Source organism: Haemorhous mexicanus, chromosome 8 (assembly GCF_027477595.1).
Source record: "Haemorhous mexicanus isolate bHaeMex1 chromosome 8, bHaeMex1.pri, whole genome shotgun sequence".
In the NCBI taxonomy this organism is placed as follows: domain Eukaryota; kingdom Metazoa; phylum Chordata; class Aves; order Passeriformes; family Fringillidae; genus Haemorhous; species Haemorhous mexicanus.
In genome coordinates, this window is record NC_082348.1 from 520,211 (window position 1) to 534,583 (window position 14,373).

Below are 14,373 nucleotides of genomic sequence, written 5' to 3' on the forward strand. Positions count from 1 at the left end.
AAGGGCTGCTCCAGGCCTCTCCTGGTGGGACTGACCCCCACCCACCTCCCACTATAAAATGTGGGCTTCATTGATGTGCAAGGGATTCCTCAGAGATCCCTGATCCTCACCTGTCACACAACACGTCCCACAGGGAGGGATCCTGCAGCCAGTGTGGACATGGTGCTGGACTTTCTTGATGCATTGGGCAACAAACTTCCAGTTTCTGTGGAGGAACAAGCAGCCCCATTTGCTGCTTACAGACGTACAGGGCCCAGAAGTATTTCTGTAGCTTATGCTGCTGTCAGAGGGAGCTGAGGGATTTGCTTACAGTAGGATGGGGACTTCAAAAAATATTTCCATTTAATAACACAGAAAAGGAGTTTTTCCCAGAGTCTCCTGCAGAGAGGGAGAATGATGCTGCTCTGCTCAGACGTGCTGCTCTGGGTGCTGGGATCCCCCCACGTGCAGGTCTCACATCACACATTCCAGTTCCCACTGGAAATGCACTTCCCCCTTGGGCAGCCACACCGATGTCCCCCAGAGCCACAGTGACAGCAGGGCAGTCCTGTGCAGCCGGGCTGCCCTCAGTCGGCGTGGTACCTGCTGAACTGCCACTTCTGGTGGGGGTTCCTGGCGTCGCAGCCCCTCACCCGCAGGGCTCTGAACGAGGGATCCACCTCCAGGCACGCCGGCTGCGGGAGGCGCTGGTGCTGCGAGACCAGGTGGGCGGTCTGTGGGACAGACAGGGGGCTCAGGGGGCTCAGGGGGGCTCGGGGGGGCTCGGGGGGCTCAGGGGGCTCGGGCTTAGGGGGTGCTGGGGCTTAGGGGGGCTCGGGCTTAGGGGGGCTCAGGCTTAGGGGGGCTCAGGCTTAGGGGGGCTCGGGGGGCTCAGGGGGTGCTCGGGCTCAGGGAGCTCAGGCTCAGGGGGCTCGGGCTCAGGGGGCTCAGGCTCAGGGGGGCTCAGGCTCGGGGGGTTCAGGCTCAGGGGGCTCAGGCTCAGGGGGCTCGGGCTTAGGGGGGCTCGGGCTTAGGGGGTGCTCAGGCTCAGGGGGGCTCAGGCTCAGGGGGGCTCAGGCTTAGGGGGGCTCAGGCTTAGGGGGCTCAGGCTCAGGGGGTGCTCAGGCTTAGGGGGCCTCGGGCTCAGGGGGGCTCAGGCTTAGGGGGTGCTCAGGCTTCAGGGCTCCTGCAGCAGCAGCAGCAGCAGCAGCAGCAGCAGCAGCAGCAGCAGCAGCAGCTCCACTTTCCCTCTGAGAAAGCCCAGCTCCTCACAGTGTGCCCTTTGTGGCTCATCCCTAATAGCTGAGATATCTCTGCTGACTTACAGGGACTTTGGCTTGGGATCCAAGCCTGCAGCTGCAGCTGAGCTGGGGTCACACCACAGCTGTGCAGTCACACCACACCTGTCCTGGACTTTGCTTGCCTGGGAACAGAGAGATGAGGTCTCTCACTGTCTGTGTGGCAATTGCCAGGCGGAGGGAGTCCCTCGGGTGGGATCTGCTCCACAGGGCATGTGCAGCAGGAGACTGATTTCTGTGTTTAGCTTGTGGCTGATGAACCTGGCACAGTCACTGCACTGACAAGGATGTCAGGTAACTCAGCCCTGGAGCCCAAGAGCTGGGGCAGGGAAAGGACAAAGAGTCTGAGTGACCTCCATCCTTCTGCTCTTCACATCTGCTTGGATTCACCTGTCTAACCCCTGCGGCCAGCCAGGAGATGCTGCAGGTGCTGCCACAGGTGAGGGACATTTCTGTGCCACTCCTGGCACTGCAGTGGTCCTCAGGAGCAGCTCACTAACCCCGAGGGGAGACACTCCTGGTGTGACCTGTGCAGGGGGCCTGGGCAGAAGCTGCACCTTTGTGCAGACAGGAACTGCACTTCACATCCTTGGACAATGCAATGCCTGGTGTCAGGAGAGGGCAAAGCACTGCAACTCCTTCAGGCAGCACTGGGCTCTCCTCAGACTCCTGCTGCTGGCACCAGTAAAAGAGCAGCACCAAACCCATCTCTCCCCCAGCTGAGAAACCGGGCTGTGACAGGAGACAAGACCTGCCCGTGCCCCATACAGCTCCCTGGGCATTTCTGCCTATTTTTCACAAAGTGAAATGACTATTTCACAATTTTCACTAAGTGGATAAAAATTTTCCAGTATTTTTCCCTAAACACCCAACGTGAGCCTGTGGCATTCTGGCATTCAACACTTTAGGCTGAAAAAACCAAAGGGCAACAGGAAATTGTCTGTCTATTGAATGCTACATTTTTTTCTTTCTTAAGTGGAGAGTGTTTTTTTCTCAGCAATAGACTATGTCATTTCAGAGCATTTTGGACAAGTACTTGCACCAGGCTGACAGAGGCAGAGCCATGACTCTTTGTGCAGTGCAGGCAATTAGTGTAAGTATCCATTCTTCTCCTTTCCATAAGTGCTGTCTTTAAAAAGCCCCGTGAGCTGAGAGCCAATCGATGCTGACTCATCTCCCTTTAAGTGCTATTGACGCTTTCTGTGTAAAACCAGGCTGTTTTGGCTGTTTTGCTGCTGCTGCTGTGGCTGTGGCAGTGCCTGCAGGAACCCCAGTGTCCCCAGCCCGGCCGCCGTGTCGGGATGCTCGGCACTGGGACGGACACAACCCCTGGCAGAGGGGCATGAGGGGTGGGGTCCTGGGCACCAGCCCATCTCTAGGGACAGGTGGTGTTGGCCAAGCGGGCAGCAGAGGGTGGGGTGCCCCCGTGCTGGGCTGTGCCCCTCTCAGTGCTCTCCTGGCACCCGCTGGGTGGGCAGGGGCCAGCCCTGACCCCTCCTGCCATCCCCTGGGGACGGAGCTGCAGCATCACTCACCAGGCCTGGCTGGACAGTGGCCAGTGACCCGTGGAGCCAGGCCAGGCTGCGGCTCCTGCCCTGGCACTGGCGCAGGCCCACGGCTCCCAGCACGCCCGCCGGGGCGAGGCAGAGCTCTCCGTGCTGGACCAGCCTCAGCCAGGTGTAGTTGAACCTCTGGTTCTGCGGGGAGAGAGCAGGAGGAGACACGGCCCCGTCAGGCTCCACGGCAGGGCTGGCCCCAGTGCTCCGGGCAATCCAGCCTCCCGGCCAGGGATCCCTTCCCAGTCTGCCATCCCTCCCTGCCCCCCGGCACTGAAAGGGCTGTGAGGGACAGCTGGATGTCCAGCAGCTGCACACAGATCACAAATCTTTCTCTGTTTTCGTGTGCAAACTCACAGCTTTATCAAACTTTCCTACCCAGCTGAATTTGCTGTTTCTGACACTGTTGCTTGGCTCCAGGCTGTTCCTGCCCCTTGCTGCTCCCAGGCACGGCCTGGCCATGTGGGAAGGGCTGTGTTAGCCCCCGGGGAGGGGACAGGTCACCGCGGGACGCTGAGGAGCTCCGTGCCAGCTGCCACAGGCAGGGTGGCACAGCCGGGGTGCCTGCAGGCTGTCCTTACCGTGTTGCTAGCATCACACTCCTCAAACGCCAGGGTGGTGCCATCCACAGCGATGCACCCCGCCAGGGCCACGTTAACGAGCTGGGAAACAGCAACAAAATGCAGATTTAGACAGAAATTCCCGAGAGGGGGAGAGGATGTTACACTGCACTGAACCTGCTGGGCTCACGGGACACTCTAACACCATCCACATAACTAAGGGAGGCAGAAAAGAGTGTTCCTGGCCAGGCTGGACGGGGCTTGGAGCACCGTGCTCTAGTGAGAGGTGTCCCAGCCCATGGCAGTGGATGGAATAGGCTGAGCTTTAAGGTCCCTTTCCACCCAAACCATTCTGGAATTTTGTGGTGGAGGAGAAGGGGAGCCTGACCCAGTTTCTCTCACCAGGCGCCAAGCAAGAGGTTTGTGCAGGCAGCATTGAACCCAAAACAACTTCAAAGTGCTCGCTGCCCACTGCCCCCGGCGAGGCGCAGGTTCCGAGCCCGGAGCGGTGTCGGTCCCTCCTCCCGGCCCCGCAGCGCCGGGAACGCGAGCGGCTGCTGCGCTCTGCTGGCGGCGGAGCCGTGCTACAGACCCTGCTCCTACAGACCCCGACCCTATAGACCCTGCACCTACAGACCCCGACCATACAGACCCTGCACCTCCAGACCCTGTTCCTACAGACCCCGACCCTATAGACCCTGCACCTACAGACCCTGATCCTACAGACCCTGCTCCTACAGACCCTGACCCTATAGACCCTGCACCTACAGACCCTGCTCCTACAGACCCTGACCCTATAGAACCTGCACCTACAGACCCCGACCCTACAGACCCTGTTCCTACCGACCCTGACCCTACAGACCCCGACCCTACAGACCCTGTTCCTACAGACCCTGACCCTATAGAACCTGATCCTACAGACCCCGACCCTACAGACCCTGTTCCTACAGACCCTGACCCTATAGAACCTGCACCTACAGACCCTGTTCCTACAGACCTTGCTCCTACAGACCCCGCACCACACTGTGCCCCCCGAGCCAGGGCAGGGAGCGAGGCTGATTTCCCCCAGCCCCTTCCAGCGGCACTCCCAGCACAGGGGGGTTTCTCACCCCCAGGCACTCCCAGCACAGGGGGGTTTCTCACCCCCAGGCACTCTCAGCACAGGGGGGTTTCTCACCCCCAGGCACTCTCAGCACAGGGGGGTTTCTCATCCCCAGGCACTCCCAGCACAGGGGGGTTTCTCACCCCCAGGCACTCCCAGCACGGGGGGGTTTCTCATCCCCAGGCACTCCCAGCACAGGGGGGTTTCTCACCCCCAGGCACTCCCAGCACAGGGGGGGTTTCTCATCCCCAGGCACACCCAGCACAGGGGGGTTTCTCACCCACCCCCAGCCCCTTCCAGCAGCACTCCCAGCACAGGGGGGTTTCTCATCCCCAGGCACTCCCAGCACAGGGGGGGTTTCCTCATCCCCAGGCACACCCAGCACAGGGGGGTTTCTCACCCACCCCCAGCCCCTTCCAGCAGCACTCCCAGCACGGGGGGGTTTCTCACCCCCAGGCACTCCCAGCACAGGGGGGTTTCTCACCCCCAGGCACTCCCAGCCCAGGGCACAGCCGGTCCCAGCACTGCCGTGTGCCCAGCTCAGCCATCCAAACACCCAACCAGCTCTACAGGGGAGTTATCCCTTCTGACTGTGACCTATCTCCTTGTAAAAATGCTCAGGAATGCAGACCTCTGTGCCGTATGAAACACCCCAAAAGCTGCCAAAGGCCCGGGAGGTGTGCAGCCCAGGGCACGGCCAGCCCCTGGGAGCAGCCCCTGGGCACGTACCAGCCCACTGGCTTTGACCAGGGGCGCCTCCAGGTCCGGGTACACGTTCTCCAGGTACCAGCGGAAGGTTTTGCAGCCGAGCCTCTCCCGCAGCTGGGTCTGCGGGCTCAGGTCGCCCACATCCACGCTGTGCAGCAGGTGGTAGGCGTGGCCGTAGAAGAGCTCCTTGTACTCGTCCAGCCACACCTCGGCCACGCGGGCCAGGTTCCTCTCCACCGTCCTCACCCGGTCTTTTGGGAAGGAATAGGGATTGTCATTCCTGAAAATGTGCCCGACTCTGGAGCACGGGACTATCTCGATCTCTCCTCCGCACATCCAGACCTGAGGGACAGAGGTCACTGACAGACACCAGCTGAGGGTGGGCGCTGCCTTGGGCGAGCCAAGAGAGCCTCAGGTGCCCAGGGAGATGGAGCTGTCCCTGGGGAACCCCTGCCTAAGCCCCATCACCCACCCAGGCTGGCAGGGGCGCAGCTGTGTGACAGTCACCTACCTTGAATGAAATCTCCATATTTTCCCCTCCCCAGACATCCAGTCCTGGGTCGTACATTCCCAACTCAGAGAAATACTTCTTGTCGATGGAGAACAGGCCACCTGCCATGACGGGGCACCTGGGAACAGAGAGGCCACACGGTGTGACAGAGGCTGTGACAGAGAGGGCCTGAAAGCTGTAATGGGGCAGGGAAGGGCAAGAAAAGCAGTGAAAGAAAGAAAGGCACTGCCAAGCAAGGCAGTGAAATGTTCTCCTGGCTGACATGCCAGCAGTGCCATGCGTGGGGAGAAAGGCTCCCTGGGCTTTGGCCATGCCTGGTGGGGGGATTGCCTGTGCCTCACCTGTTCTGGAAAGCAGAAACAATACTTGGCCACAAAATAACATCATTTGGCCTCAAAGGAGCCTCTGCTGCTAAATTATTACCAAAGGAACAGGCTGGTTTGCAAAGCTCTCGCGTCTCTTTTATTTACCTTATTATATCAGTTTCCTTGATCTTATTTTTCTCAATGACCTCTTGTGGAATCTGCCTCCATCCAAAATTCATTGGCCAAGTAAAAATCCCACGCTGGAAGTTGTCCACGGTCATGTAACTAAACAGAGGAAAGATCGGGCTGGCTAATTCTGAGTCACATTCCTGATTGAAATGTCACCCCTAATGAGAGATGAATATCTGTGGGTAATTAAACCAGGATTTTAACAAATTTCATCAGGAATCCTCTTCATGTGCTCAAAGTTGTGAGAAAGCAAAAGGGTGTGTGATGAACACGGGCCACATCCACAGCTACTGTTGGTTTCTGGTGGACAGCAATGCTCTGTGTGCCCCGTGGAAAGCTCTGGAGGCTCTGAGGGGTCTGGAGCCACAGCTCCATGGCCTGTGATGGATCCTGGCAGTGCTGGCACTGCAGGGACAGCTGCCTCACCTCATGTCCTTGTCGCTGATGACCTCGATGACGGGGCAGGCCACCTTGGTGCGGCGCAGGCGGACGCGCTCCAGCAGCGGCTCCAGCCAGCCCACGTTGCACTCCACGTGCGAGTCCAGGAAGGTCAGCACAGCGCCTGGGGCACGGCAGGGCAGGGTCAGCCTCGGGCACTCCAGCCCTGCCCTGCTGAGCAGCTCCCCGTGGGCTCCCTGGGGTGCTGCTGACTGTGCCAGGCCCTCCTTGGCTCCCCAGACCTGCCCAGCCACTGCCAAGGGAGTTCTCTCCCTGCTCAGCAGGGCAGCTCCTGACAGAAATGGCCATTTTGGTGCTAACACAGCCCAGCAGGACAGCTCCTGACAGAAATGGCCATTTTGGTGCTGACACAGCCCAGCAGGGCAGCTCCTGACAGAAATGGCCATTTTGGTGCTGACACAGCCCAGCAGGGCAGCTCCTGGCAGAAATGGCCATTTTGGTGGTGACACAGCTTGGGATGGCAGCTCCTGGCAGAAATGGCCATTTTGGTGCTGAGACAGCCCAGCAGGGCAGCTCCTGACAGAAATGGCCATTTTGGTGCTGACACAGCCCGGGAGGGCAGCTCCTGACAGAAATGGCCATTTTGGTGCTGACACTGCTTGGGAGGGCAGCTCCTGACAGAAATGGCCATTTTGGTGGTGACACAGCCCAGCAGGACAGCTCCTGACAGAAATGGCCATTTTGGTGCTGACACAGCCCAGCAGGGCAGCTCCTGACAGAAATGGCCATTTTGGTGCTGACACAGCCCAGCAGGACAGCTCCTGACAGAAATGGCCATTTTGGTGCTGACACAGCCCAGCAGGACAGCTCCTGACAGAAATGGCCATTTTGGTGCTGACACAGCCCAGGAGGACAGCTCCTGACAGAAATGGCCATTTTGGTGCTGAGACAGCCCAGGAGGACAGCTCCTGACAGAAATGGCCATTTTGGTGCTGACACAGCCCTGCAGGACAGCTCCTGACAGAAATGGCCATTTTGGTGCTGACACAGCCCAGCAGGACAGCTCCTGACAGAAATGGCCATTTTGGTGCTGACACAGCCCAGCAGGGCAGCTCCTGACAGAAATGGCCATTTTGGTGCTGACACAGCTTGGGAGGGCAGCTCCTGGCAGAAATGGCCATTTTGGTGGTGACACAGCCCAGCAGGACAGCTCCTGACAGAAATGGCCATTTTGGTGCTGACACAGCCCTGCAGGGCAGCTCCTGGCAGAAATGGCCATTTTGGTGCTGACACAGCCCAGGAGGACAGCTGCTGGGGCTGGGGCTGGAGATGGTGGCAAAAGGACACCCTTGGTGCCCTGGGAGGGACAAAGGCCATGCTGGAGGGGGGGCCAGCACCTCTGGGGTCCCCTAAAGCTTGTTAGCCCAGAAATTTTTTTGGGTTTGATGGCTCCAATTGGGTTTTCTTGTTTTCCCTCTAATCCCAGTTTCCCCTCAGCATCTCGTTAAGCCAGGCTGATGGCAGAGAAGAGCTCTGGTGATCCCTCTGAGCCCCTACGCTAAGCATTAAGCCATAAGCTAGGAATGTAAGACTCTTGTCTGAATCAAAGTCTTTTCCCTGGCATTGTTGAGCGTGGGGCTGCCTTTGGAGGGGCTGGAGGAGGAGCAGAGCCCCCCAGCCCTGTCTGGGAGCTCTGGCAGCCCTGGAGCTGCCCCATCCACCCCGGATCCCCCCACACACCGTCCCCTCCATCCTGCCCTGCCTTGTTCCCATGCAAATCCCACAGGCTCCAGTGGTGCAGTCACAAGTGCCAATCCCATGTGCAGCCTGGGCTGTGTCCCCAAGGCCTGGCCCACCCCGTGCCCCTGTCCTACCTGTGGCCACCTTGGCTCCCGCCAGCCTGGCCCGGATCAGGCCGTGCCTCTCCTGGAGGTGCAGCACCTTCACCTTGGGGAAGCGCGCCATGTAGGTGTCCAGCTGCTCCTTCAGGTACTCTGCGAGGGGACAGTGACCTGGCTCAGCCCCTGCTGCCCTCTGACACCATGAAAAGCCACAGACAGATCTTCCCGGGCACGCCAGGCGCTCAGGTCTGGGCTGTGAACAGCTCCTCGTGCCCGAGGTGAGAGCTCTGAGCCACCTGGGACAGCGCTCTCCAGGAGCACCAGCAGGGGCTGGGCACCAGCTGGAATGGCCATCTGAGCACAGATCCTGCTCAGCACTGCTCCCACTGCTGCCCTCTGAGCCACCCAGTGTGTCCCCAGCCCTGGGAGCACGGGGCACCTGCCTGGGGGCTGCACTCTGGGGGCTGGGAGCATCTGATGGCAGGACGCCCAAAGACAAACGGGCTGGGCAGGACGCAGCTCCCTGGTGCTCCTGGAGCCTCTGGAGCCTCTGCCTTCGTCCCCCAGAGCCAGCCCCAGCACCCCCCTGCCCTCGGATCACCCTCAGCCCCAGCACAAGCCAGGGATGCACTTCAATACAGCGGAAGGAGAAAACGCGATTTCTCTCCTACTTGGAATTGAGTTACAGAGGACAAATTGCATTTCGCCCCCGAGTTCTATTAGTTCCATCAAGGCAGCAGAAGGTTCCCCTACCCTTGGTGCTGCAGTCGTCCACCAGGATGATCTCCTGCAGGAGGTGCGGGGGAGAGCGGCTGAGGACGCTGTGCACGGAGCGCAGCAGGGCCGACCACACCTCGTCCACAAAGCACATGATGACGCTGGTGCTCGGCAGGTCGTCGTGCACCTGCTGCTCAGAGCACCTGCAACAGCAACACCGGCCCGCAGGGCATGGCCAGGCACGCTCCTGGAAACCTGCAGCCTTGTGCTCCCGGGGAAATGCCCGGGGAAGGGGGAATGTGTGGGGAAGGGAATGTGTGGGGAGGGGGGGAATGTGTGGGGAAGGGGGAATGTGTGGGGAAGGGGAATGTGTGGGGAAGGGGGAATGTGTGGGGAAGGGGAATGTGTGGGGAAGGGGGAATGTGTGGGGAGGGGGGGAATGTGTGGGGAAGGGGGAATGCCCGGGGAAGGGGGAATGTGTGGGGAAGGGAATGTGTGGGGAAGGGGGAATGTGTGGGGAAAGGGAATGTGTGGGGAAGGGAAATGTGTGGGGAAGGGAAATGTGTGGGGAAGGGGAATGTGTGGGGAAGGGGGAATGTGTGGGGAAAGGGAATGTGTGGGGAAGGGGGAATGTGTGGGGAGGGGGAAATGTGTGGGGAGGGGGAAATGTGTGGGGAAGGGGGAATGTGTGGGGAAAGGGGGAATGTGTGGGGAAGGGGAAATGTGTGGGGAAGGGGAAATGTGTGGGGAAGGGAAATGTGTGGGGAGGGGGAAATGTGTGGGGAGGGGGAAATGTGTGGGGAAGGGGGAATGTGTGGGGAAGGGGGAAATGTGTGGGGAAGGGAAATGTGTGGGGAAGGGAAATGTGTGGGGAAAGGGAAATGTGTGGGGAAGCGGAAATGTGTGGGGAAGGGGGGAATGTGTGGGGAAAGGGGGAATGTGTGGGGAAAGGGAAATGTGTGGGGAAGGGAAATGTGTGGGGAAGGGAAATGTGTGGGGAAGGGGAAATGTGTGGGGAAGGGAAATGTGTGGGGAAGGGGGAATGTGTGGGGAGGGGAAATGTGTGGGGAAAGGGGAAAATGCCCAAGGTGACACATGGAGGGAAAGCCCTGCAGTGCTGGGAGGGGAACAGAGGGTGATGGGGGCCCCACACACTGCCCCAGGGCCCCTCTCATGGGCAGCCCCATGGGACAGGAAGGACTCACTTGTTCTGACAGGAACTCTTCTGAAGGAAATTTAGAGGTATTTCAGGGCTTTGCAGTTAATGAGAAGTGCTCTGGCTAAGTGAAATTCACCCCAGAATTACTCTGTCTCACAATCCTTGAGATGTGTCTTTCTGTCTCAGGGGGGTCAGTGGGCAGAAAACACCAAAAAGCCCATTTTGGATCCTGCCCTGCCTCACCTTGCTGGGCAGCTGCTGAGCAGAACTGGGGCATGCCCCCTTAGTCCTCCACCATGGAATCCTGGGGCGGTTTGGGTTGGAAGGGAACTCAAAGCCCACCCCCTTCCAACGGCTCCCATGGCAGGAACACCTTCCAGCAAACCAGGCTGCCCAGAACCCATCCAGCCCGGCCTCAAACTTCCAGGGACAGGGCAGTCACAGCTTCTCTGGGCAACCTGTGAAGCTGTGAGGGTGTCCCCAGGGAAGGATTCTCTCCCAATATCCCAGGGAAGGATTCTCTCCCAATATCCCATCTATCCCTGCCCCCTGGCAGGAGGAAACCACTGCTCCTTGTCCTGGCACTCCAGACCCTAACCCAAAGTCCCTCTTCACCTCTCTTGGAGCCCTCAGGCACTGGAAGGGGCTCTAGGGTCTCCCTGGAGCCTTCTCTTCCCTTTCTCTCTCAGCCTGACCCAGGCTCTGCATGGGATGCTCCCCACAAGCCTCCTGCCCCCACACTCCTCCTCAGGGCCTCTCCCCACACCAGCTGCAGGGACACAGTGTCCCTGAGCACAGCCCTGCCAGAAAAGCTCCAAAAGCAGCGAGCCCTGAGCACAGGGAGGCAGGAATGGCCACATTTCAGTGTCTAGGGCAGAACTCCAGGCAGAGCCACAACAGGAGCTGGAGTCTAAATTGGGACAGACTGGCATACACCAAAAAAAGAATTGTTGGCTGCCAAGAGCTGCCACCAGCCCCCTCCCCGAGGTGCCCTTACCAGCTGGTTGTGCCAGCAGGCCTGGGACAGAGCCTGCACAGGCTCCTGCCAGAACCAGGGTGCCCCGGGCAGCTCCGAGCCCCGAGGCAGCAGCTCACATCCCTGTTTGGCCCAGGAGCTCCCCGGGAGAGCAGAGCTCTGCTCCCGGCCGGGTGCGTCGGTGCCGGAGGCGCTGCCTGCCGGGCAGCTCGGGCTCGGCGGTCCGGACAGAGGGGCTGGCTCTGCGCCACCGCGCCGCACGTCCCCTGCGCAGGTGGCACCAGCAACCAGCCCCGGCTGTCTCCCCCGCCCCTGCTCCACTCCTGCCGTGCAGGGCTCACCTCAGGCAATGCCTGCACGGTGCTGTGGCACGGGGACAATCGTGGCACAATTCCCAGCCCACCGTACCCACTGTGGGTGCAGGAGCAGGACATGGGCGGGTCTCTGCACGGGGCAGGTCTCTCACCTGCCCAGCGGCTCAGAGGTGTTTGCAGGAAGGGCTGAGAGCGAGAGAGGAACCTGGCATTCACCTGAGCTGGCACCTTCCCTCCCTCCCTCCCTGCAGCTGTCACAACCCCAGAACGGCTTTGGTTGAAAAAGAGCTTTAAGGCCATCAAGTCCAGCATCAAGCCAGCACTGCCCAGCCTGCCTGGCAGCTCAGGACGGGGCTGCCCAGCCTCCTGTCCTTCTGTCGGTGAGGCACTGCCCTCGCCTGGTCCTGCTCTCCTCTGCCGGCAGGGAGTGGCTCTCTTGGAGCGCAGGGCTGAGCCGTGCAGGGTCAGTTCACATCTCAGGGTGACAGCTGTAACTGTGACACTGCTGTAAGTGTGACACTGCTCCACACCCAGACTCCGCATCCCTCCCGGCACCTCCCCACAGAGCAGAGTCCCCCAGACTGCCTCTCCAGTCTGAGTGCTGGAGGGTGCCAGCACTCAGCTCGTCTCCTGCAGGCTCTGTGCAGCCACAGCAGGTCCCTGGTTGGGAGGGCTGGTGTCCCTTCCTCGAGGGAAGGGCCACGGCAGCCTCAGGTGGGAGAGCCCCTCTGGGCAGTGGGGCTCCTGCTGCCCTCACACACCCACGGGAACCAACACACGAATTCTGACTGCTCAGAGCTGCACCTGGCCCACAGGTAACCAGAGCTGCACCTGACCCACCAGGTAACCAGAGCTGCACCTGGCCCACAGGTAACCAGAGCTGCACCTGACCCACCAGGTAACCAGAGCTGCACCTGACCCACCAGGTAACCAGAGCTGCACCTGGCCCACCAGGTAACCAGAGCTGCACCTGACACACCAGGTAACCAGAGCTGCACCTGGCCCACCAGGTAACCAGAGCTGCACCTGACACACCAGGTATGGTGTCCCAAGACACAGAGAGGCCTGAGCCTATCACCTGTGCTGGCTGTCCTGGCCCCTTGGGCAGCTGGGCTCAGTGGGTTATGACAACCTGCAAACTTTACCCAGTTTTATGTTTAACAACAGGCCGCTCTGAGCTGGACAGGCAAAAGCCATCTGACAGGCAGCAGGGTGGAAGTGGAGGGCTTGGTGTGCCCCCAGCAGCCCTGCCCAGAGCACGGAGCCATGCCCAGGGTGCACACGGGGCTTTGTGCAAGGGGAGCAGATCTTACCCGGCGGGCCTGGTGTCTGCGATGGCTCGATCCACAGGGATCAGGTCGCTGAGGTAGACATTGAAGTTTCCTTCTTTCCATCTGCTTTTTGCTTCTTCTTGTTTATCGTCAGGGACAGCAACAGGGTGTCCAAACTGGCCGGGAGCTCGGGGGTCTCTCGGGGCGAGCGTTGCATCCATGGACAGGACTCTGTGCATCCCTGGGCTGCTCCCTGCATGTCCCTGCCCGTCCTGGCCAGTGCCAGTCGTTCCAGGAGCTGCTCCCCTCTGTTCCTGCCCATCCCGGCCAGTGCCAGCTGCTCCAGGAGCTGCTCCCCTCTGTTCCTGCCCATCCTGGACAGTGCCAGCCTCTCCAGGAGCTGCTCCCCTCTGTTCCTGCCCATCCCAGCTAATGCCAGTTGTTCCAGGAGCTGCTCCCCTCTGTTCCTGCCCATCCCGGCCAATGCCAGTTGTTCCTGGAGCTGCTCCGGGGGTCGTACCCAGCGTCCGGCTCCGGCCACCCCCGGCGGTGGCCCCAGCAGTGGCAGTCGCAGCGTGGGCACCGTCACTGCTCTTGTCAGCAAGTTCTTTGTGCTTTCCACGTCTCCCTGTGGCGTTGCCCGCAGAGTGGGGCCCACGGCGCGGGGCTGCGGGGCCGGCGAGATTCATCCCCTCCTTGCTACTGAGGATGAAGCGAGTTTCGGAGGGAGTTTCTCCTCGTCCCTTGTTGGTCTCCTCTGCTCCAGGCTGGGCTGCGGTGCCCGCATCCCGGGCTGCCGGGCCTATCGGTGCCGCCGTGCCGGAGGGGCGCTGCTCGCTCCCGGGGGCTCCGGGGAGCGCCGTGCCCGTCCCGCCGCCGGGGCCCGGGGGCTGGCGGGGCGGCAGCGATGGCCCCGGGCCCCCGGGGGCTGCTCCCGGCTCCGCCGCTGCCTTCGCCGGCGCCCCGGGGCCGCGCCGGGGCCGCGCCCGCCCCAACCCCATCCCCGGCCCCATCCCCGGCCCGCGCCCCGCCGCCTCCCGCAGCAGCCGCCCGCCCGCCTCGCCGAGCGAGAGGCGGAGCGCGGCCATGTCGAGCAGCACCCAGGCCACCGAGGCGGCGAACACGAAGGCCAGGGCCCGCCCGCTGCCGCGGAACAGCCGCCGCAGCCCGCTCATCCCGGGCGGGCGCGGAGCCGCCGGGCCAGCGGGGCGGGAGGCGGGCCGGGACCGGGACCGGGGATGGGGATGGGGATGGGCCGGGGATGGGCCGGGGATGGGGCCGGGGATGGGGCCGGGACGCGGCTGACCCGCCCCACCCCGCGCCGGGACCCGCCCGCGCTGGAACGCGAGCCGGGGATCCGCCCGGCCCCGGCGGAACCTCCCGGGAGCAGCGGGGCTGTGCCTGGGGGAGACAGCCCGGGGGACGGGTGCTGTGGCTCGTGGGGCACATCCCGGGGATCAGTGATGGGGCTGGGGGGCACATCCCGGT

At 61.4% G+C, this 14,373-nt stretch overlaps 1 protein-coding gene across 4 annotated transcripts; it reads right to left on the reverse strand.

The window, feature by feature from the left end:
- Nucleotides 1–324: 324 nt before the first annotated feature.
- Nucleotides 325–14,123, reverse strand: GALNT5 (polypeptide N-acetylgalactosaminyltransferase 5). Of its 4 annotated transcripts, XM_059852432.1 has the most exons (11): nt 12,928–14,121; nt 9,202–9,368; nt 8,482–8,601; nt 6,635–6,770; nt 6,185–6,304; nt 5,715–5,832; nt 5,225–5,545; nt 3,415–3,495; nt 2,813–2,974; nt 1,305–1,402; nt 325–713 (listed from the first exon to the last, which is right to left on the reverse strand). In XM_059852432.1, the coding sequence occupies exons 1-11, from the start codon at nt 14,058–14,060 to the stop codon at nt 629–631; spliced, it is 2,541 nt and encodes an 846-aa protein (XP_059708415.1). In that variant the 5' UTR covers nt 14,061–14,121; the 3' UTR covers nt 325–628. The 4 variants fall into 4 exon arrangements, with proteins under 4 accessions (XP_059708415.1, XP_059708418.1, XP_059708417.1 ...); XM_059852435.1 differs by lacking the exon at nt 8,482–8,601 and having other exon boundaries at nt 12,928–14,123; XM_059852434.1 differs by lacking the exon at nt 1,305–1,402 and having other exon boundaries at nt 12,928–14,118.
- Between the last annotated feature and the right edge of the window lie 250 nt (nt 14,124–14,373).